At 40.8% G+C, this 24,210-nt stretch overlaps 1 protein-coding gene across 1 annotated transcript in view; it reads right to left on the reverse strand.

The window, feature by feature from the left end:
* The window catches only part of PGM5 (phosphoglucomutase 5), a 178,060-nt gene extending 158,231 nt beyond the window's left edge, over positions 1-19,829 (reverse strand). The window contains exon 1 of the mRNA XM_019730342.3: positions 18,990-19,829. Coding sequence (XP_019585901.1) covers positions 18,990-19,250 — 261 coding nt within the window. The 5' untranslated portion in view covers positions 19,251-19,829. The remainder of the gene's footprint in view (positions 1-18,989) is intronic.
* Between the last annotated feature and the right edge of the window lie 4,381 nt (positions 19,830-24,210).

Raw genomic sequence — 24,210 nt, forward strand, 5'->3', positions numbered from 1 at the left:
GGTTGTTACAAAGCAGTCATGGGGATGTAGGTTATAGCATAAGGAATATAGTCAATAATATTGTAATAACTACGTATGGTATCAGATCGGTACTACAGTTTGTTGGGGTGATAGATGGGAGGGGTTGGGGAGGTAGGATTAAAAAGGTGAAGGGATTAAGAAGTACAAATTCATAGTTGCAAAATAGTCACAGGGATGTAAAGTAAAGCATAGGGAATATAGTCAATGATAAGGCAATAACTATGTAAGAGGTCTGACACTTAAGTTCGTGAACTCATCCTAGAAAGAGTGTTACATACCTCATTGCTGAATATCACTATGGTCACCTTTGAAATATTCCCCTTGGGAAACTATGCACCGATGCCAGCACCTAGTCCACCCTTCAAAGCAATTTTGGAACTCTTTTTCTGGAATGGCTATCAGAACTGTCATCGTATTACCCTCAATGTCTTGAATGTCATCAAAATGTCTTCCTTTCAATATTTCCTTTATCTTCACGTAAAGAAAGAAGTCATTGGGGGCCAGATCAGGTGAGTAGAGAGGGTGTTCCAACACAGTTATTTGTTTACTGGCTGAAAACTCCCTCACAGACAGTGCCATGTGAGCTGGTGCATTGTCGTGATGCAAGAGCCATGAATTGATGGCAAAAAGTTCAGGTTGTTTTTGTCTTTTTCATGCAGCCTTTTCAGCACTTCCAAATAGTAAACATGGTTAACTGTTTGTCTAGTTGGTATAAATTCATAATCCCTCTGATATAAAAAAAGATTAGGAACATCGTTGCAACAAGTTTGCAAACTTAAATTGTCATCAGACCTCTTATAGTGCTACGTGGGTACTAGACTAGTCAGGGGAATCACTTCTTAAATTATGTAAATGTCTAACCACTAAGCTATACCACTGAAATTAATATAAAATAATACTGAATGTCAACTGTAATTGAAAAATGAAAAAGGGAGGGGGGAAAGGTGAAGGGCAATAAAAGGGTCAAATTTCCAGCTATAAAACAAATTAGTAATGGGGATGTACAGCATTGGGAATACAGTCAATAATATTGTGATAGTATAGTACAGTGTCAGATGGTTGCTGCACTTATCATGGTGATCACTTCTTTAGCTATATAAGTGCTGAACAACTATGGTGTAACCCTGAAACTCACATAATATTATATGTTAGCTATATTTTTAATAAAAATCTTTTTAAAATGCAGAATAAAAAATTACTTTTATGCTATTATAGCACTGTAAAATTATGTACTCTGTGGGGCTAGGACGTAGAAAATACAGAAATAAGTATGTAGGGTGTATTAGTTCAGTAGAGAAGATTATAGATAAATGTTTATTTTATTAAACTGTAATTATTTCTTTTTTGAAAGGGTAATATATACTCTGTTTAAGAAGGTTAAAGTGGAAAAATACAATTGAATAAAATTTCAACCTGAAACAGTTTAGTTGTAATTGGAGGGTTAACAGAAGATTAAATTCTAGTTATCTGGAAATTTTACCCATATAGACCTATTCACTACACTACGAAAAGCAGAAAAATGTGGTAGTGCTGGACATGGAGGGGCACTGAGGGGCAATACATGCTGGAGGAGATACGAAAGAATGAGTGATCGAGCTTCTAAGGAAAGACATGGAAAGTTAAGAAGATATGTGTGTTCCACATGAATGCTCACCAAAAGGTAACCTCAGCAGAGGAGGATTTCAATAATCCAGTGGATAGAATTATCTGCTCTGTGAATACCAGTCAGCTTCTTTTTGCAGCCACTCCTGTCATTGTCCCATGGACTCAGGAACAAAGTGGCCATAGTGGCGGAGAGGGAGGTGATGCATGGGCTCAGCAACATGGGCTTCCACTCACCAAGGCCGACCTGCTATAGCCACCACTGAGCGTCCGATCTGCCAGCTGCGGAGACCAACACTGAGTCCCTAATACGGCACTATTTCCAGGGTAATAAGCCAGCTACCTGGTAGCAGGTTGATTACATTTTGACCACTTCCATCACGGAAGCAATAGCATACTGTTCTTACCGAAATAGACACAAAAGAGAAGAAACACACAGGGAAGGACATGGTGTGAAGACAGAGGCAGAAATTGGAGTTATGCCGTCACAAGCTAAGGAACACCAAGGAATATGTCAGCCACCAGAAGCTCAAGGAGCCATGGAATGATTCTTCCCTAGAGCCTCTGGAGGGAGTCTGGCCCTGCTGACAACTTATGGCCTCCAGAACTTAAAATACATTTCTGTTATTTTAAGCTACCAAATTGATTGCAATTTGTTACAGTAGCCTTAGGAAACTAAAACAAAATCTATAAAGTAATACAAAACCTATATTAGTTTCCAGTGGCTATTGTAGCAAATTGTCATAAACTTGGTGGCTAAAACCAACAGAAATGTATTTTCTCACAGTTCCAGAAGTGAGGCGTCTGAAATCCCACACAGGGCTGCTCCTCCTCTGAGGACTCCAGGGAAGAATCTGGTCCCCGCCTTTGTTAGGCTATGGTGGCTGTCCTGGGCTTATGGCCGCGTCACTCCAATCTCTGCCTCTGTCTTCACATCACCTTCTCCTGTGTGTCTGTTTTCTCTCTTCTGTTAACTCTCCCTCTCCACATGAGCCCAAGACAAATGCCATCAGAAAAGGTATGGCTTTCAAGACCTAGGAATTGACTAAAGAAATATAACCTTTGGAAGCCCTGTTATATAAGGAAAGTAAGAAGATCTAGATATGAGTAAGAGTTTTGGCTCCACCTCTGACCTAAAGTAAATCACTTCACTTCTCTGAGGCTTGTTGTTTTCTTCAAAGCCAAGAGGGTACAGGTTGTGGAAAGTCACTTAAGATGAGATTACATAAAGGGAAACTCTCTGTGAAGTTAAACATGACAAAAATTATGTTATTGCCTTTCCCAAATCCAATCACCCTCCCCCAACATTTAAAATTCGTTTTTAAACAGCAGATTCTCTCTCAAACTGCCACTTCACTTTCTGAATAAGTCTTAGAAATACTACCCTCCGCCCATGTAGCCGACTGCAATCTTGCAGGAAAAGATGGTCTACTGACATAATTGGCTTTGGTTTTGCTTACAGTCCTGGAGCAGGCAACATCTGGCTTTTATTCCTGAGTGAAGCCCAAACCACAGCCCAATCCAAGCCATGGCTTTCTGCTGCTCTCTCTCACTGACCCTCCCAAAAGGGGCACTGGAGGAATCACCACTCCCCCAACACACGGTGTGTCTTTGGCTGGAGAAAGGGGAATCCCACCCAGCCCTGCAGAAAGTACACTAACTTGAGTGGGCTTTACTGCCCCTGAGGAACATGTCCCTCAGCTCCCACTAGGAGAGAGAGGCAAGGTGGACCCTGGTCCACTGTGACACACACATATAGAAGCCACACAGATGCAGATCCCAGGATCCATAGGGGGCCATGTGAACACTGTTGCACAGATGCCTACAGACACATACTCGTACGAAGTGCCCACTTTCCCAGACACACAGATACATAGACAGACACAGCATGAATTGATTCCTACTCATTCACAACTTCTAAATGCTTGGGGAAGGGAGGACATAGCAGGGAGAAGTGTGCATTTGCCATCGTTCCGATGATCCCGTTACTTACGATCTCTGTGGCTCTCCTTCCAACTTGCTGCCAGTGCCTTCCATCAACCCTTAAACCTCACCTAGATTGTACCATTATTTGTTCCGCCCATGAGAGGGCATAGCAGGTGCCGAGGGAATCAATATGACCCTCCACATGCCACAGCCCAGTGTTCTGAGAAAGAGAACCTTTTATTACATAAAACTTTCTCCCAGCACTTCCATTTCATTACACCCGGTGTCATACATAACTAATTTTTTTAATGATTTTATTTCTGATGGCTCCCTCTTTTCAGAATGCTAACAACTTTTCTAAATTAGATTAAGTTTAGTTTCTAATTAGCTCAAATTAAAGTCCTAGAGAGCAGCGATGTACAATTTAAACCTGCAGGCTAGAATCTCAGAGTAGATGAAGAATTTTGATTCCAAATGAGATTTCCCCAGTAATATAACACTAACGAAAGCAGGATTGTTTTCCTGTGTGAACTCCCTTAAATAAGACTTCCCCTTTAGGATTTCCTTTTAACTTTAAATAAGTCATTTTTTAAAAAGAGTCCCAAAGAGAGAAGAGAAAACGTAAGCATGACATTCCTCAAAATCTTCCGTTTACTGTGTCATATCCCTGCAATTCCCAAAGTGAATCTGAGAGAGTGAAGAGAGCAATAAACAGAAACTTCCTTCATGGTACGCAGACAGAGTGTTGTGTAGGACCACACAGACACAACCCCGTCCATCTATGAAGTGCGTGTAAGCCATGTACACAAAGATGCCTGTTTCCTGTCTTCTCAGTTAAACAAAATACGGAACGCACAAGGGAAGCCCAAAGCAAGCTGCCATGGATGGCAGGCTTCAGTCTTTTCGTCCCAGCTGTCAGAGAGGAGTGCCAAGCCTCAAGCACTGCTGCACATGAGTAAGCAAGAGATGGCGGAGTGGAATTTCAAGATATAACAAACGCAAGATGTAGATGTGGTTATCCAAACACCAAGGGATTTCTCCAGTTGCTCATGGATAATTGTGCAGTTATATGCTTTGTTACACGGAGACCAGATGGGAGCAACCGAGCTCATCCTCAGCTTCCTGTCCATCAGGAAGCCTTTATACACACACTCCGGGGCTGGAAGGAAGAGATGACAGTCCATTAGAACCCAACCAAGATGGATTTCACATTCGATTCCTATCATCTCAACAAGCTCAGAAAAGTCACTGGCATTTAGAAGTTTGGCCCAGGTTTGGCCCAAGCTGACTGGTCCGCAATCAGCCTACCAGTTCTCAAGGTCTCACTGAAAGGATCCAGCAATCTCGCTTTCCCCTGGTGCAAAATGAGGGGAGTGGAATTGGAACTTGGGTAATTCAGTGTGCTTGGAAAATGCTGAAATCTTTACCTTAAGGTATCAGGCATGGCTCATTCAAACAAGAAAGGGCCTTTTGCTGCCATTTTATGAGGTGATCAACCCAACTGGGTACCAGAATAAAAACCACTGGATCTACCTGGGTCTAGAAGGCAGAGTTGAGTGCCCTGTTCTTTCATCTAAAGTTTTTATATGTAAAATGAAAAAATGTTTGAAGACTAAACCCACACTGTGGAATAAATGAAATGGAATATAGTTTGCCAATAATTAAACAGAAAAATTAGTTGTAACATGCCTGCATGACTATTATGTCTTCTTTCTTCTTTAATCACCAAATCTGCTCACTAAGAAATGGCTGAAGTCCATGGTAAGGAGTGACAGGACCATGTCTGTATTATCTTGACGTGGATTTTCTTCTGTCATTGCCCCCATTTATGCCTCTGACTTGCACTGTCCACTGGCATGTACTATGCTGGCCTGCTAACTTGCCCATGGTGTGGAGCTCACTGCAGAAATCTGTCTTTGCAACACAGATTCCTGCCTAGAATAGTAGGATTTATGCTGCTTATATTTCTTAGTATTGGTCCATCCAACTCTAGCACAAGTTCTATTTATTATCATAGAAATGTAGGTCATTTGGGAGCATTTAGTTACCTCCCTCAATTTTATGCAGTTTGCAAACATTTCTTACATCTGGGACTCTGTTCTGTCTTCCTCTTGAATATATCCAGGGAAAGAGATATCTCTTTGGAGGGCGAGGGGTATGTGTCCTGTACACATGTGCACGCACATATGCTACTTGATAAACTACCTAAATGCTTAAGAATAATTTACAGTTGGCACCTTTATAGGTAGATAAAATATTATATATACGGCAGGTATATATATATATATATATATATATATATATATATATATATATATATAAATATATGTGTGTGTGTGTATGTGTGTGTGTGTATATATATATATTCCCAAAACAAAAAGCTCAGTATTTTTGACACCTCTGTAGATAGACCATATATATATATATTACAAAACAGCAAAAAAAATCAGTCTCTCTTTATAGGTATGTGTGTTTCTGTGACTAGTTGTTATGTCAATTAAAATATATTTATATGGCTCTTTAAATAAATTCCACCAGGTCACTTTCTGTCTGGTTGGGAAACAATAGCTGCCCATTTGCTAAATGCCTCCACCCCCTATCGTATGTTCCAGGGAACTAAAGACCTCTGGCAATCATAGATTTACAACTCAGCAAGATTAAACAATTTACTGTTATTTATGACAGCAAGCTGGATTGTCTGTATTGTATTCCACATTAGCATCTGTCACTTTACATTTGGGAGATCCTGTCCAAAAAAAGATTATGCCTCCTAACCAAACATTCGGCAGGGCTGTAGGAACAGGCACCCTGACAAACAGCCTGACAAAGTACTTTAAAGAATCACTCGCTCCTGCAGCTGTGCATTTGCAGACTACTCAGCAGATTAGCGTGGAGTCTCTTAGCCGCTGCTTGGTCTGTTCCTCTCAGTGATCTCTCACATGGCCCAGTCCGTTAGACTTGAAAATCCTCATAAAATGAGCAGATTAAGATGTGGTCTCAGGAGGGGGCAATGGGGTGTGTGTGGGGGCGGGGAGGGGTTGTTCTGCTCTTAATACAGCCTGAGCCTCAGAAGGGTTTAAGGTGCAAAAGCATGGCATTGACACAGCTAATGCATAACAGGAAATAATGCACAGATCATGCAAAAAAACAACAACCTCCTTTACGCTGAGTTAAAGTTTATGCCAGAGCAGCTGCTGCCACAAATATCATAGCAGGCTGCATATGCATGAGTGTGTGTGTGTGCATGAGTGAGTAAGTGAGTGTGTACGTGTGTGTGTGTGTGTGTGCACGTGTGCACACTGGGAAGGGAAGGGCTTCATGACTTCAGCAGTCGTCACCAAGCCTTAGCCAGCAGCAGGGAGGAATGCCAAAAGTCAAGAGGAAGCCTTACCAAAGCAACTGTGATCACCAGATCAACAGGCACCTTCTGATCAGTAAATCTACTAAGACCAATAAGAACATGTGCACATGTCTTTCTTGTGTTTCTATCAGAAGGAAATAATTTGGTAGTAATTGTGTTATATAAATAAATAAATTAAATAATTGATAATAATCCATTACCCCATGCAGTCCTTCCGATAACACAGAAAGATGGCAGGGGTAAGTATTATTACTTTCCCTATTTTTATAAATGAGGGAATAAACCCAAAAAGGCTATATGACTTCCCCGTGATCATACAAGTTGCAAATGATATTACGGTGATTCAAATGTAAAGCTTCTTTTTTTTTCTTCATTATTTTTTACTGATGTGTTTAGTTATAAAAGCAATGTGTATACATGTATGATTATTTGATAATGAAAAGCATATGAAGTAGAATGGAAAGGATTCTACCTCCTCCACCATGTACACACACAGACCCCAGATATATTCACTGTTAACTGTTTGGAGTGTGTTCTTCAAACCCTATTTTCTATGCCTATATTAGATTCACAAAAGTACTACACATGATACTCCACTAATTGCTTTATTTCACTTAACAAACTATCATTCACATCTTTCTCATGTCACGTATGGATCCACCTCCTTTGTTTATGGATTTTAATATAGCCATAGTGTGGTTGTGTCATAAATTATGTGCCTATTCTCTACTGCTGAACATATAGATTGCTTCCAAGTTTTTCTTTAGCAAAATGCTGCAGTGAATATTCTTGTACACAGATATTTGCACATTTGTACTAGAAAATCTACAGGATAGATTTCTGGTCAAGATGGATAAGTAGGTAAATGCTGTACTTGCCTCCTCTCATCACCACATCAAATTACAACTAAACTACAGAACAACCATCATTGAGAATCACCTGAAGTCTAACTGAACTAAAGCACTACAACTGGATATATAGAAGACGCCACCTTGAGATTGGTAGGAGGGGCAGAGATGGAGAACGGGCTGGTCCCATACCCATGTGTGATCATCAAAAATTGGGAGGGATATCTTGGCTACAGAGGTCCCCTCCAAAGGAGCGAGGCGTCCCAGCCCCACACCAGGCACCCCAGCCCAGGGTTCCGGTGCCAGGTAGAGAAGTCCCTACAATATCTGGCTGTAAAAACTAGCAAAGATTGCGGCTGGGTGGATGGGGGCCTGCTGGAGTCCTGGGTGCTCCTTAAAGGCCCACACATGGACTTCCTCGCTAACGGCTTTACTCACTCTGAGCTCCAGTGCTGGGGCAACAGCTCAAAAAGGTGCTAGGGACACACAGGAAGGAACTGAATCGTCTGGCTTCACGGTGAGGGCTAGAAAGGCAGCTTTCTCCCAGACAGAAGTGCTGGCAGAGGCCGCTGTTTCTTTGTTGAGCCCTCCCCATGTTCCAGCATGCAGATGCAGGCAGCTGCTATAGCTTAGTCTTCATCCACTTGGCTAACAACCTTCACTGGCCCAGCCCTGGTGAGTCCCTGACACAACACCCCACCCAACTTTCAGGCACACTCAAGATGCTTCCAGCAGCTTTTCCATACAAACAACCTGCCTTGGCTCAGTTTCCTAAAATCTTCCAAATACATAAGCAGCATCTGGCTTTGGCATGTCCTGTACCTCTTGCTGAGCAGCCCCAAGCCAGCACTAGTGACAGCCAGCCTTGGTTTATGGCTTGGCCTCTCAAGGCACCTCCAAGTCCAGTGTGGGAGACAACCATCTATGGATTGCTTTGGGGTTCATGCCAGGTGGCCTTGGGAAGGGCACAGGCTGCAGCTGAACTTGGCCTGCAGCGAGACCCCTCCCAGGAGGCCCTGGGAACCAGCACACCCAGTGGCCTGCTTCAGAATGAGCCAGAGCATCACCCACCCACCTCTAAGGATGACACACCCAAAGGGCAGACTGGACAGGCACTAGAGCTCTGCTAACGCAAATCCTGCTCTGGAAAGTCAGCCCCTGCACTACAGTTCCTCCACTGTAGTCACAGCCAGTCCTCATAACCAATCAGCCCAAGTGTCAATCCCTCCCACTGATAAGCCAACAGCAACCAAGGCTCAGCTACAATAGGAGGGCACACACAACACACACAGGGACACACCTGGAGCACCCAGCCCAGGTGAGCCTATGCCACTAGGTCCCACAGAACACCTACTACATAAGGCCATTTTACTAAGACTGGGAGGCATAGCAGCCCTACATAATACATAGAAACAAACACAGGAGGCAGCAAAAATGGGGAGATGAATGAACATGTCCCAAATGAAAGAACAAAACAAAGCTCTAAAAAAAAAAAAAAAAAAAAAAATGGAGACAAGCCGTCCTCCAGATACAGAGTTCAAAACACTGGTTATAAGTATGCCCAACGGTATCAAGGAGAACTTCGAAAAAGACATAGGAAACATAAAAATGGAGATAGAAAATATAAAAAAGAACCAGTCAGAAATGAAGAATACATTAGAGGGAATCAACAGTAGATTAGATAAAGCAGAAGATCGAATCAGTGATTTAGAAGATAAGGTAGCAGAAAACACCCAATAAGAACAGCAAGAAGAGAAGAGAATCCAAAAAGGTGAAGACAATTTAAGGGGCCTCTGGGACAACATCAAGCATAGAAGCATTCACATCATAGGGGCACCAGAAAGAGAAAAGAGAGAGCAAGGAATTGAAAACCAATTTCAAAAAATGATGATGGAAAACTTCCCTAGTCTGACAAAGGAAATAGACATACAAACCCAGGAAGTGCAGAGTCCCAAACAAGGTGAACCTAAAGAGGCCCAAACCAAGACACGTCATAATTAAAATGCCAAAAACTAAAGACAAAGAAAGACTCTTAAAAGCAGCAAGAGAAAAGCAGTTAGCTGCCTATAAGGGAGCTTCCATAAGACGATCAGCTGGTTTCTCAACAGAAACTTTGCAGACCAGAAGGAATTGGAATGAAATATTCAAAGTGATGAAAAGCAAGGACCTACAACCAAGATTACTTTATCCAGCAAAGCTATCATTTAGAATCAAAGAACAGATAAAGAGCTTCCCAGACAAAAAAAGCTAAAGGACTTCATCATCACCAAACCAGTATCACAGGGATGTTAAAGGGACTTCTTTAAGGAGAGGGGAAAGGGAGATTAAAAATTATGAATAATAAAATGGCAATAACTGCATACCTATCAACAATTACTTTAAATGTAAATGGATTAAATGCTACAATCAAAAGATAGGGTGGATAAATGGATAAAAAACAAGACCCTTATATAAGCTGCCTGTAAAAGCCTCACTTCAGATTGAAAGACACATACAGGCTCAAAATAAAAGGACGGAAAAAGATATTTCATGAAAATGGAGATAAAAAAAAAAAAGAAGAAGAAGCTGGGGTAGTAATACTTACACCAGACAAAATAGACTTTAAAGCAAAGGCTATAACAAAGAGACAAAGAAGGACCCAGTAATCCCACTTCTGGGTATTTATGCAAAGAAATCCAAAACACTACGTGAAAGGGGCATGTGCATCCATCTGTTCATTGCAGCATTATTTACAATAGCCAGGAAATGAAGGTAATTGGGTGTCCCTGAATGGATGATTGGCTAAAGAAGAGGTGGTATATTTACACAATGGAATATTACTCAGCCATAAAAAAGAATGAAATCTTGCCATCTGCAACAATATGGATGGACCTAGAGAGTATTGTGCTGAGTGGAGTATGTAAGACAGAGAAAGATAGATGTAATGTGATTTCACTTATAGATGGAATCTAAAGAACAAAATACACAAGCAAACAAAACAGAAATAAACTCATAGATAGAGAACATTTTGATGGCTGCCAGATGGAAAAAGGTTGGTGGGGGATGAAAAAGGTGAAGGGATTAAGAAGTACAAATTGGTTGTTGCAAAGTAGTCATGGGATGTAGGGTATAGCATAGGAAACATGGTCAATAATACTGTAATAATTACGCATGGTGTCAGATGGGTACAAGATTTATCAGGGTGAGAGATGGGAGGGGGTTGAGGGGCAGGGTGAAAAAGGTAATGGGATTAAGAAGTACAAATTAGTAGCTACAAAATAGTCATGGGATATAAAGTAAAGCACAGGGAATATAGTCAATAGTATGGTAATAGCTATGCATACCGTGTTTCCCCCAAAATAAGACCTAGCCAGATCATCAGCTCTAATGCGTCTTTTGGAACGAAAATTAATATAAGACCCAGTCTTATTTTAATATAATATAAGATCGGGTCTTCTATAATATAATATAATATAATATAATATAATATAATATAATATAATATAATATAATACAATATAATACCGGGTCTTATATTAATTTTTGCTCCAAAAGATACATCAGAGCTGATGGTCCAGCTAGGTCTTATTTTCGGGGAAACATGGTAGTGACAGGTGGGTACTAGACTAGTCAGGGGAATCACTTCTTAAATTATATAAATGTCTAATTACTATGCTGTACACCTGAAATTAATAATAAAATAATATTGAATATCAACTGTAATTGATAAATTTAAAAAGGAGGGGATGTGAAGGGGAACAAGAAGTTCAAATTTCCAGCTACAAAACAAATAAGTCATGGGGATGTAATGTACAGCATAGGGAATATAGTCAGTAATATTGTGATAGCATAGTACGGTGTCAGTTGATTGCTAGACTTACCATGGTGATCACTTCTTTAGGTGTATAAATGTTGAATAACTATGTTGTATGCCTGAAACTAACATACCGTGTTTCCCCGAAAATATGACCTAGCTGGACCATTCAGCTATAATGTGTCTTTTGGAGCAAAAATTAATATAAGACTTGGTATTACATTATATTATATATTATATTATATTATATTATATTATATTATATTATATTATATTATATTATATTATATTATATTATATTATATTATATTATATTATATTATATTATATTATGTTATATCTGAGTCTTATATTAATTTTTGTTCCAAAAGATGCATTAGAGCTGATTGTCCAGCTAGGTCTCATTTTCCGGGAAACAGGGTAATATTATATGTTAGCTATGTATTAACAAAAATCTTTTTAACAAGTTAAAAAAAAATCTACAGGATAGAGTCTTATATTAAGGGATTCCTGGATTATTGGACAAGAACTCTATTCATTTAGATATACACTGCCAAATTACCTGAGCAAAAAGTTGTATCAATTTAACTTCCACCAACAGTGTACAAACATGACAATTTTCCAACACCTACATCAACTGTGGGCATTTTCTATTTTTTTCAAATTGATGGAATTCTTTTATTTATATTTCTTTGGTAATTATGAGGTTGACCACCTTTTCATGTGTTTGCGGTTAACAATATTTCTTTTGAATTGTTCAAATTTTCTTATTGATTCGGAAAAGCTTTTCATATAATATAGATATTAACCAATTTTTGTAAAACGCTACTAAGATTTTGTGGGACCTTTTGTCAAACAGAATGATTTCAAATTCTTTTCTCTTTCCATTAGAAATTCCTAAATGCAAACTGAGATAACCCTAGCTATAAAATAGAACTTGTATTAGAGGAAAACAATGTAAAGGCAAGAACTTAATATTATATTTGTACAAAGCAACTATTAGTAGAGACTTGGAAAGGAAAAGAAAACTTTCTGTGATTTTATGCCAAGAAAAAGAATTTCTTTAGGGATTGAATGTTCCTGAAAATTTTCTCTTCATACAAATACAGACTTTAGTCCAAAATTTGATGTCACTAAAAATGTAAGAGATGAAAGCTATTTAAGGATGCAGAAAATGTGGGTTTTTAACAAGTCTTGTGTATATTCTAAATATCATCTTATTCATAACTAATGAGAGTCAAGTCAGATGAAAGAACCTAAAACTTTCCCTTTGGCTATGCAAGAATAAACAGTAAGGGCATATTGTCCAAATCTTGAGTGTTTGCAATTAACTGTGAAGGCTGTAGGCTAACAAAGAACATTCCACCTTCAATTTAAAAATCCCTAGGAAATTTAGACCTTTTTTTTCCTGCCTATTATTCCCAAACAATCCTGTTCAAAATCTATTACAGTGTTTGTTCATATTACTATTATCTAAAACAAGAGTGGCAAGGCCCAAAAGAGGAGGGTTAAAGTTGGTGAAGCTAATACCTATGCTGAGATTCCCCAAAAATCGGTTCCAACTTCTATTCCTCAAGTCTGTACAGAAACTAGCAAATTTCCAGAGTCCACAAAGGGCTCAAAGAGAACAGATGTTTCATAGAACATTCTTAGGGCAAGTTTCACACATAACGTTGCTGATGTGTGCCTGTCTTTTCAATAAACATCATTATGCTTTGTCAGAAAGTTTAATAAAGCAGCTTAGTTAAAAATGCCATCTGGGTCTCGGGACACATTAAACAAAGCTTAAAATAACCCACCCCAGCAACTGGAAGGGCCCAGCTGTTCTCAAAACCTCTCCCTCTCCTTTTACTTCTCCACAAAAAATGTGAATGAAAATTTGAGACTAAAAGATTCAAGAATGACCTGGCCCAAACAGGAGATAGATGGAACCAAAGGCTCTCTAAAATTTGCTGCTGCTCATATAATAGATTCCCCAATTCCCCAAATCAGGGCTGGGGATCAGGGAAGGGAAGCAAGATAGAGTTAGGAAGATTCTTTCGGGTTTTCTAATGTATTACAAGCATTCCTAATGTCTGGGCCATAGTAGCTCATTCTAGTCACCTATTTTGTAGTGAAATCCAGTAACAAATAGGAAGTAATCACCACCCAGTTCTTCTTCCCTTCAAGAGAGAAGACGTGTAGCCAGCCAACCCCAGATTCCCAGAGCCATTCCCAGAAAGAAGCCTTCTGTGTTGAACCACAGGTTTCTCTCTCTTGCTTCCTTGTTGTTCCCTCCCTTCCTCCCACCCACCACCACATCTCACTCGGATTCCCTTCCAAACCTGTGTTCCTTGTATTTGGGGCCACACCAAATTGTCCCCTAGATAGACTAGTAAATGTCAAGGCAAGTGTGTTCTCATTCTTTGGAGCAACCACCTTTTCATGGCCTGTTGGAATCAAATACAACCTGTGCATTTTAACTGGAGGGCACACCCAGTCCCTTGCTGACCCAGCTTCCTCATGCCATTGCACTTCAGCTTTGGCTTCCAAAACGTTTTACAAGGCATGGAGAAGCTCTTGAATTCTGCAATTCAATCATAATTGCTGTTGATGATCATCGCATGGCCGACACGGTACATAGCTAGTCAACAAATGGATTTTCTTTTGGCTAAAATGTGCAACAGTGACATAAGTTACTTGTAAAGAAGCCCATTGCATGTTTTATTCAATACATGCATTCAAATGATTATTGTCTGAGATGTATTCCGTGGATCATAATAATACTCCCTTCTATTTCTTAGAGCTGTGGATGTAACAGAACGCATTTATATGAAGTGCTTTATCTAATTCCCAGGATAATTCAGTGAGGCTGTCATTTCCAATTTATAGATGACGGAACAAGTGGTTTCTAGGTTTTTCAAAAGGTTAAAGCATTTGCCCTACAACGTGTAAGGCAGAGCTAGGAAAAGAAGGTGAGCCTTCCAGCTGTTGATACGGTGCTTTTTCTACCTCATCTTATTGTCTCCTAGGCTAAAGACTGGGTTGGGTTTGCCAAATATGTATTTGTAGTATTTGGTGACCTCCCTTTATTTAACCCACAGTTGCTTTTGATTGTAACAGTCTGGTTCAGTTAAACACACACACACACACACACACATACACACACACACACTTTAAATGCTAAGTTATAGAGCTATGCTGTTCAGCATGGTAGTTGCTAACCACTTGCGCCTATTATTCATTAAAATTAAATAAAATGTAAAATTCAGTTCTTCATTAGCATTAGCTGCATTTCAAGTGTTCAATAGTCAGACGTGCCTAGTGGTAATGCAGATTACAGACTATTTCCATCATCACAGGAAGTTCTATTGGATAGTATTGATACACAATGTCATCTCCAGAGAGAAAACACTGTAGAAGAAGTCAGAAACATCTTGAGGCAGACACAGTGCTGTCATCGTTCAATACTAAAGGTAGTTTAAGACTAAAAAAGATTAGAACAAAGGAGAGAGAGAGAGAATGCTCCTAGCCACAGATGGATCCACCCAAAGACCAGCAAAAGCATTCTTTTGCAGCCATTATGTTGTATCTAGCTCTTGAACTCTTTAAGAGATTAGAATAAATTGATATATAGAGGATCTAAATCCCTGAAGAGGATCTGAAGCAGATGGAAAGAGAAATAGGATAAAAAGTCAATTAGTTACAAACTAAGCTTAATCATAATTCATTTAAATGACACAATTTTACTCTTTGTACTTAGTAGTTATTTTTCTTTCACTCTATATAGCATGACAGTTTGTATTTTTAAAGGAGAATCTTCTGGGGATTTTTTAGGCAAATTCACATAGCCACATAAAATCTACAAAAATGGGTAAAAAGCGTCTTTTCATTATTCACTAATCCATTCAAATTGATTATATATATATCCAAGAGTCCACAGTGATACTCAAAAAAGCTACAGCAAAGCAAAATTCAGGCATCACCAACAAAAGTGGCAGTTTCACTAAATCCTTACTATGAAAATTGGTAATTAAGAAAGGGAGAGAAATAAACATATACCCTGCTTTCCAGAGGAAATTCTATTACAGAATAACCCAAAAGCCCAGTTGTGAGGGAAATGCCCAGCTTATAGAAAAATGCCAGCTAAAACATGTAAATGGATTTAGAGAATTGGAAAATCATCGTTTTGAAACCCCTAATGATATATTCTGCTCAAGCCAAGATCATGAATGGATGCTAAAATAACTGGGTAAAGGTTGACATGGAAATGAATATTCACATGGTACAAAGTTTACCCAACAGGCTACTTGCTAGTCCTAAGAGAGAAGATAATGGAAGACACAGGTAATCACCACCATAGCCCTGTAATCGTCTCAACATCACGAATGATGGGACAACCAGAGACGTGTTTCCTAATGTGATACAACATGAATGTATATCATCGCCTATAAAATATTCTTGTAAAAAAAAAATGTTCACCCTGAATCTAATTCAGTATTTACAACTAATTTTCAGTTCATCAAAAACAAACAAAAAATGAATAGAGTAAAATGTTAAATGACACCAAGAAATAATCAGAAAATTCTACAAAAGGTGGGGTGGGGGTACGTTCTACAGGACAATTGACTGGCCTAGTGTCTTCAACAAGTATATTTCATTAACAAAATAAAGAGGGAGGTACTTTCTAGGTTGCACCAAATGCAATGTGTGTTCGTTGATTAGAAGAAACCAGTTTCAACAAACCAGCTATAAAAAAAACATTTCAGAGTAATTGTCAAAGAAAAATATTCTTAATTTTTAGAGATCCACACTGAAGAATTTAGAGGTAAAATGTCATTTTCTTTAATATACTTTAAAATACTTTAGGTCTCAAATAAGATGAAACAGGTATGGAAAAATGTTAACAATGTAGGGTATGGGCAAATAAAATGTCATTAATTTATTCTTTCCACTTTTCCAAACGTTTGAAAGTTTCATAATTTTAAAACAAAAAATTTATAAATCCAAGATTGTATAGGTATATGTCTGGGAATCTATTTCAAACTTTATGAGATATTAAAACATTGGTAGTGTAGTTTATCATTTTATAAATTTCAAACTTCTGTTCTCCTCCAGCAATTACATAACCAAAGAGCAACTTTTTTGTTGTTGGTGGTGGTGGTTTTTGTTTTGTTTTGTTTTTTAATAGAAACTTGCTTTGTAAATTAACTTGTTCAACCAAAAAAAAAAGATTTGTCAAGTAGAGAGAACGCAGCCCACCTAGTCAAATTACGTCCAATCAGTTCAAAGAAAGAAATTCTTTTTCTACTATTTTTCTAGCCTGTTTATGAATATTCAATAGGAAATTTAAAAAGGCCACAGCATTTGGAATTAAAGTTCATCATTCCTGAATATAACTCAACAGTCCAAGTTAGGACACAAGTGCATTCCCATCAATTTACAATTACTCAACACTAATTTTGCTTACAGTTATCCAAACACCTTTCTCCCAAAGACAGCTTTCTGATTATTCACTTTGCTTTTCGCAAAAGCCCCCAAGGTGAACAAACTGAGGAAAAGATTGGTTAAAATTGGCTGTTTGAAATTTTGATAAGTGCCCAGCATTTTTTCACCCATGCGCACCTATCTTAAAAGTAGTACTTTCAGATTATTTTAGAGATGGTGCTTCTATGTGGATTTTAATTTGTCATTCTGCCCTTCATAACAACTGCTAGGTTAAATTGACTCTATTTTAAGCATATATTAACATATGCTAACCATCTCCTAAAATAAACTCTCCTCAAAGTTAATAAAATGTGTTTATCAGAGGAGACCCATTGAAGTAAGAGGTTGAAGAGTCCTTACGGTAAAGTATGCCAAGAAATAATAAAACATAATAATCATTTCCCCACTCAAATCAACAACTGTAGCTTCAAAAATAACCTGACCCACAATAAATATTGGACAAGCTATGTTTTTTTCACTCCCTGGAAAAATTGGCCCAGGAAGGCATTTGAAAGCTGCTATAGCTCTCCGATGGCTCGTTATTCTCCATCAGTCCATGGAAAGAGCTTTCTCAGACAAGAGAAAAGACCATTTGTCAGCCTCTCTCCAAATCCCCGATTCAAGCCAACTTTCACCAACCCCAAGTGAGAGATGGAGACAAACACAAGTCTTGTATCTCCAGCATCATCTGCTGGCACTGGAAATCACAGTTCCGCCACCCAACTTATCCTTTGGCCCTGTTTCTCCCAACTGCTTTTGGATATTAAAAAAAAAAAAAAAAAAAAAAAAAAAAAAAAAAATCCTGAGAAGTGGGAATTATAGCAGAAAGAGAAAAAAAGAAAGAAAGAAAGGGAGGGAGGGAGGGAGGGAGGGAGGGAGGGAGGGAGGGAGGGAGGGAGGAAGGAAGGAAGGAAGGAAGGAAGGAAGGAAGGAAGGAAGGAAGGGAATAAAGAGAACAGTGTTGGGAAGAAGAAGGAGGGAATCCAAATGTCAGATAATTAATTGTTTACTTTCACTTTTTAAAATGCTCACTCTCATTTATATAATCTGCAGAGATTTCACTTAAAGAAAAGGTCTATGTTTATGGGTCTAACTGCATTAACCAGGTTGAAATTACTCTTTTAGACAGTGTTTCCCACATAGAATTCAGAGGCCGCTGAAGTTAGGCATCCCTCACGTAGAAGTCCTTGAGATGCTGCCAGATTTGGGAAGGAGGAAATCAAGGTATGAGGATATGCCAAAGGTGCTTCTAGTTGTAGGATAGGAAGAAAGAAGAAAAACGGGGGGGGGGGGGGGGGGGGGGGGGGGGGGCAGAACCCAACGTCTGAGAATTCCAATTGCAAAAGAAGGCTGCAGAGGTCGTGGGAGAATGGAGAGGAAATGAGGATGAAAACTGAAAGGGAGAAGAGGCATGAAATGTTGTCAAATGCCAAAGGGCATCTTGGAGAGAAGCCGGGAATTGCTTGAAGAAAGGCCTTGCAAATCTCATTTCAGACCATTTAGAGATGTCTCTGGGGAACTGAGAGCCCAGGCTGTATAGCATCAAATTGATGCCCACCCCATCCCTATCTACATGAAATTAATCACGAAATAATTCTACTGGGTTCATGAACCAACGATATTAAAAGCCTTCAAGGTTTGCTCTTGCCAAATATGTCAGTGATCCACGTGTGTGTGTGTGTGTGTGTGTGTGTGTGTGTGTGTGTATTCTGAGACACTATTGTTAAATCTGGCAGAGCCAAAATTTAGGGTGGAAGATGATTGCAACTATTCGGTTGCAACAATGTCCGGGGTGCATCAGGGAGGTTGTGGAGAGCCGCGGTGGTGGGACATTGAAGGAGAGGACAGGGGAGAGCAGCAGAGCCTGGGTGGGGCCCCGGGTCTACCGGGGCCAGCAGGTAGGAGGCGGCAGGAGAGAGAAGGCGGAATGGTAGCGGCACAGCGGGCAGCGCGGGACTACCAGGCAACTCACCCCGTTGGCCGCGGCCATCTGCACCACGATCTCGGTGGCCGTCCTGCTGAAGTACCTGCCGTCGCTGCCCACCACCATGGTGCAGCCCTGGCGATCGCGCAGGTCGATGGATGACAGCACGCTCTGGATGAAGTTGGGCAGGTAGTTGCGCTGGCCCTCGAAGAGACCCGTGGGCCGCCTCAGCCCCCCGCCGCCGGTTGGCCGCTGGTCCTCGTAGGGCGCCGTGGGCACCGTCAGCACCGGGATGGGACTCCCCTCCATGGCGCCTCCTGGCCGGTAGTGCCGCGGCTCCTGGGAGTCGGAGGGAATCTGCAGCCCGTGGGGGGGCCCCCACCAGCCTGACGGCAGGCCCGACTCCGCCTCGCGCCCCGGCCCCCTCCCCAGCCGGCCTGCGCCCTGCGCCCTCCCGCGGCACCGACCAGTCGATCTTCCTTCTCAGCGCGGCCCCTCGCTGCCCCAGCAAAGTCTGGCCTCTACCTTCCAAGAAAAGTTTTCTCCCGACCCACCACCTCTACAGCCAGATCGCCCCAGGGGCCCGCAATTTCTTTCCCCAGTTGGACTCACTTTCGGGGTGTCGTCCCAAAAGCCCGTTCCCAGGGCCAGCTACCCAGACCCCTGGCGACTCCTCCTTGTGTGCCTGGCCCAAGCTGTCCCCAGCGATAGTTTGTCTCCGGGGACCACCCTCCGCTAGAAAATGGCCTGGGGGGAGGAGGGGGGATGAGAGCTGGAGCAGGATTTGGGATCCTCTCCCGCAACCCCGGACCCTCTCCCCTTTCACCCGCAGCCTAGTCTCCTGGTCTCCTTGGGAGTGAGCAGTTTACACGCACAAGTTTCTCTTTTGAACAAGGACAAGGGAGGGAGTTGGGAGGGGGCTGAACCTTTTGCCATCAGCGAACAGCCCCAGCCAAAAATAACCCTGGAAAGGCGAGCTGAGAATTGTTATCTTCTGCCAGAGCTGAAATTGGAGGCTGGCTGCTGCGTGTGTCTGTGTGTATACACACCCCCCACCACTACCATTTGTTGCAGGGAATCACATAGAGTCAGGCCCTTCAATCCAGCAGGACCCACGCAGCCATCCACACTTTTCCACAGGCACTCGCAAAGCAGCCCACTTTTTGGTGTGGAAACTTATTTTCTTGTGGGGCTTGTGACAGCAGCAACACAGACACACATTTCCTTATTCTTGCCCTTCTCACCCTCCCCAGCCCAGCTCATGCTGAGAAACAGTCTTGTCCCATACTGTATGTGCCTATGCTGCTGACCTTTGACAGGAATTAATCGCTTGCAATAGGAGGGTAAAAGCCCTTTTGAACAATCCTACCACGAGTGAGTAAACAAACTCAAATTAAACAAGAACAGAGTACCAGGAACTGTGTGGGGTCCTTTCCACACACCCTCTCATTCTGCAGGGGCTAGCGGTATTCTGTCTCCATAAAGCCCACCTAAAATCCAAAACCAAGAAATTACCCCACAGAAAATAGGAGTGAAGCGAGAACAGACTAAAAGGACAAAACCCAAAGAGGGAAGAAACAATTTCTATTTTTGCTTCTATCTCCTTTACCCCTCAAAGCAGTTTTGCACCTAGTGAGGCTACTATCCTGAAATCTCCTGCTTTTTCTCCTCCCCCAAATATTGTCCGTTTTCTGTGACTCAACTTGACTTGTTGCAGGGTTATAAAGTGTTTCATCATAGTAAGAGGACTGTGAATAATAGCCTCAGACTTACATGCTGTTTTGCAGTTGATAAAAGGCTTTGTATCTGTTTTCTCTTTTGATGCTCAAAACAACTAGAAAAGGTAGGATTAGCATTCATATCATTCCCATTTTACAGATAAGAAAAAGGAGGCTTTCTATGAGGTCAAGGAAGTGGGCAAGATGGCAAGTGCAATCAGGCCAAATTCTTGCATGGCCCCTCCCCTTTTATTCATTGAAGTGTAATGGGGAAATCACTGAAGCCATCAAAGGAAACCTGTTGGGACTCTTACACAACAAAGGTTGTTTTGTGTTTTTTCCCTACTCTCTTTTTGGGCCCCCAAAAGCCCATTCCCCCTGTAAAGTTCCCCATTTTGTAGTTGAGAGAGCCTTGGCTTAGTTCCAAATAGAACCTCAACACTTCTAAGAATGTGTGCATATTTCTATAGTGTGGTGTTTTTTTAAATCAATTTCTAGTCACATTTCACTTTGCAAAGAAGGACAGTATCATTCCCAGAGGAAGAGAGGGTGGGAAGTCGTTTACCCCAGTAAGAACACAGTCCCCAAGCCTCAGCGATGCCCCAAAAGACCTCCAGGACTCCATCTCCCCACTTCCAGCACCTGCTACTCTCTGGACATCACCACCATCCTCTCCTACCACAGCCCAGATCCTTCCACAGGACTGAAGACAAGCTATGCACATCTCAGACAAGATTTTACAGTGTTACCAGCCAACAGGAAAGCCGCTTCCCTTGGTTCTGACCTCCAAATTCCCTAAGACTCTGAATGGTGCAGCACCAGGCAATGGGCCGACTACATCACCAGAATCTCACAGTGAAAGGGAAACAGTTCCTCCGATGTAAGGAGGTACTGTTCCCCAGAGGGATGAGAAATGGTGACCCAATCACAACGGTCCACCACATACTTCACACTTTTACTGATCAAGTCTTTGCAAATGATTTCTTTCTCTGAATTCACATAGCACGATGTAGCTGTATCCCTCATAAGGAACGTTTCATATGCTGTTACACCTTCCTATACATGCCTTTTCTTCTCCAGCTGTATGTGACCTTGGATTCATTCCTTAACCCCTCCTCACCTCGGTGTCTTCACTGTGAAATGGGCATTATTATAATCCCTACCTCATAAATTAAAGTACTTAGTCCAGTGCCTGACAAACAAAAAGGCATTTGATAAATGTTAGATATTCATACGACTGCCATCAATATTGTAGTAATCATTATTATTAAGCTATAACAAGAACTGCAGTTTATAGACCGCCATTGTATGTAAAGGGGTCTTTAGGCATAGGTGATCTTCTATAAAGGTTGACTGAATTAATCTGTGCTTTTTGACTATAGAAACTCAAGATATATAATTTGTCCTTGAAACATACAAAAAAGGGTTTACGAACTAAAGAAATCTCTTCAAAGCTGCCCCCAAATTTGATCAAGTTAATTTCAATAAATGTGATGGAAAAAGGAACCCAGGAGGGCCCCACAGATAAGAAATGCCTCACCCATAGTTACTCACTGGTAAAGAGAGAAGGTCAGATTCGATCAGTGTTTCTCAAAGGGTTCCCCCAGAACACAGAGTGCCTCCCAAATGCTACACATGCAAAGCAAGAGTTTCCAGCTCAAGTAACTTTTTAAAATCCTGTGCATGCTACCCATTCTTGGAGTTTCACAACGCACATTTTCACATTAAAACTCTGAGTGGTCCTGTAGAAAAGACATCAGTTTAACTTTCTCTAAAAACTGGTGCTTTCCAACCTAAATTCACAGGACCAGACCAACCAGTTTACTGACGAAAAGAGACTCAGACTAGCTTTGTGACTACAGTGGTGACACCCCCTTTCCCCTTTGTATGCCCTCAGTGGGCTAGGTCAGGGAGAAGTACACTTTCTTGATTGGAAGGGCTGGTCACCCCTTTGTGCTGAGTTCAGAGCTTCTCTGCAGCGTGAGTCACGATGAAGGGCAGCTCTGTTTGTGTAGTGATGCCTTCCAGCCCTCTCTGAGCCTCCAGGGAAAGGCATCTCACTGAGAATTCTTGGCAGGAAACAGGAGCAACTGATACATCCCTCCTTCCCCTTGGGACTTCCTGGCTCTCAAAAAGGTGTCAGCCAGTGTCTTCATGCAGAGAATACACTCGCTGGCTCAGCTAGACCAGCATTTCCCAAAAAGAGAATTTGGGGAAAATAAGTGTTGAAACACTTCATACTTTATCCCTCCTCTTATAGAGTCACAAAGCACATTAGCATATTAAAGATTCTGAAGATCCTCAGGAAAGAAACCTATTTAACTTTAACCTGCATTTCCAAAGTTTATTTGACCATAGGGCCCTTTACCAAAATACCTATTAACAAATCAAGGACATTAATATTCCGCGAAACACTTTAGATCTCTGGGGTCCCTTCCAGCTACTTCATTCTATGATTCCCTTTTTTAATTATGAGGCATTAAAAGATTAATTTCTATCAGGCTTCCATTAAGAAACATCAGAATTTGCAAAGGGGAGCAGATAAAATCACCCAATTAAAAAAAATCCTTGAGTGATTTTGAGACTTAAAATAAATTACATGCATTTATATATAATTTTAATTTATATGTTCTGTTCTTCCACCCTCCCCCCCAACCCTGATCCCCCGGCTGGCAGGGGAGGCTGGCACACATATTTGGTCCATGATAGTTATGTATTCCTATTGAGCTGGAGTTTACTTCAGTGCACACAGGGAGAGCTAAAAACATGCTGTTGACTCATTGACCCTAAGAGCAGAAGAAATGCCAAAAGTACAGGACAAGAGTCAGGAAAGCAGCAGGTGGAAAACGTTATGGGGCAGTCCTCTACAGGAAGCACTAGTTGCCTTTTTCATCTGCCCAAATACCTTCTGGTGGTGGGAAAAGCCAACTATATATTTCTCCCAAAATACCATCTTCCATCAAGCCTTCTGTTCCCTAGCAAATGAAATAATATAAAGTAATTCCAACAGAACTTGCTGCTTCTCTACTTCCTTCAGTATAAGGCCACTAAATGAATGTTCAAGTGACTGTCGCATGTGTGCTTGTCACTTGTGTGTCTTGTAAATGTTTGTGCACTTGTCCCTGTGTTCCTACATCTCAGGCTTCAAATATTTGTTTCCCACCTTTATCAGTGACTACTTGTGTGGCCTTGGATAAGTTGCTTACCCTCTCTAAACCTCAGTTTCTGCGCCTGTAAAATGGACATAATGCCACCTAGGTCCTAGGGTTGATGATGATACTCAAAGAGCTAATATGTGAAAATTGCTTAGCACAGTGCCTGAAACATAATAAGGGCTTGCTGCAATTATTATATATTAGTAGTAGTAATATCACTACAAATAATTATTATTGCTGTTATAATTACTAAAATAGTATTACCATAATAAACGTTAATATAATTATTATTACTATAATAGTAATGATTCTTAATCTTTGTATCAGATAGTATTGTCTTTGACAGCAGTAACGGACTGTATCTGATTAACATTTTCAGCACAATATCTAGCATGA

The sequence above is a fragment of the Rhinolophus sinicus genome, chromosome 16 (assembly GCF_057876585.1).
Source record: "Rhinolophus sinicus isolate RSI-liver-muscle chromosome 16, RSI-T2T, whole genome shotgun sequence".
NCBI lineage: Eukaryota > Metazoa > Chordata > Mammalia > Chiroptera > Rhinolophidae > Rhinolophus > Rhinolophus sinicus.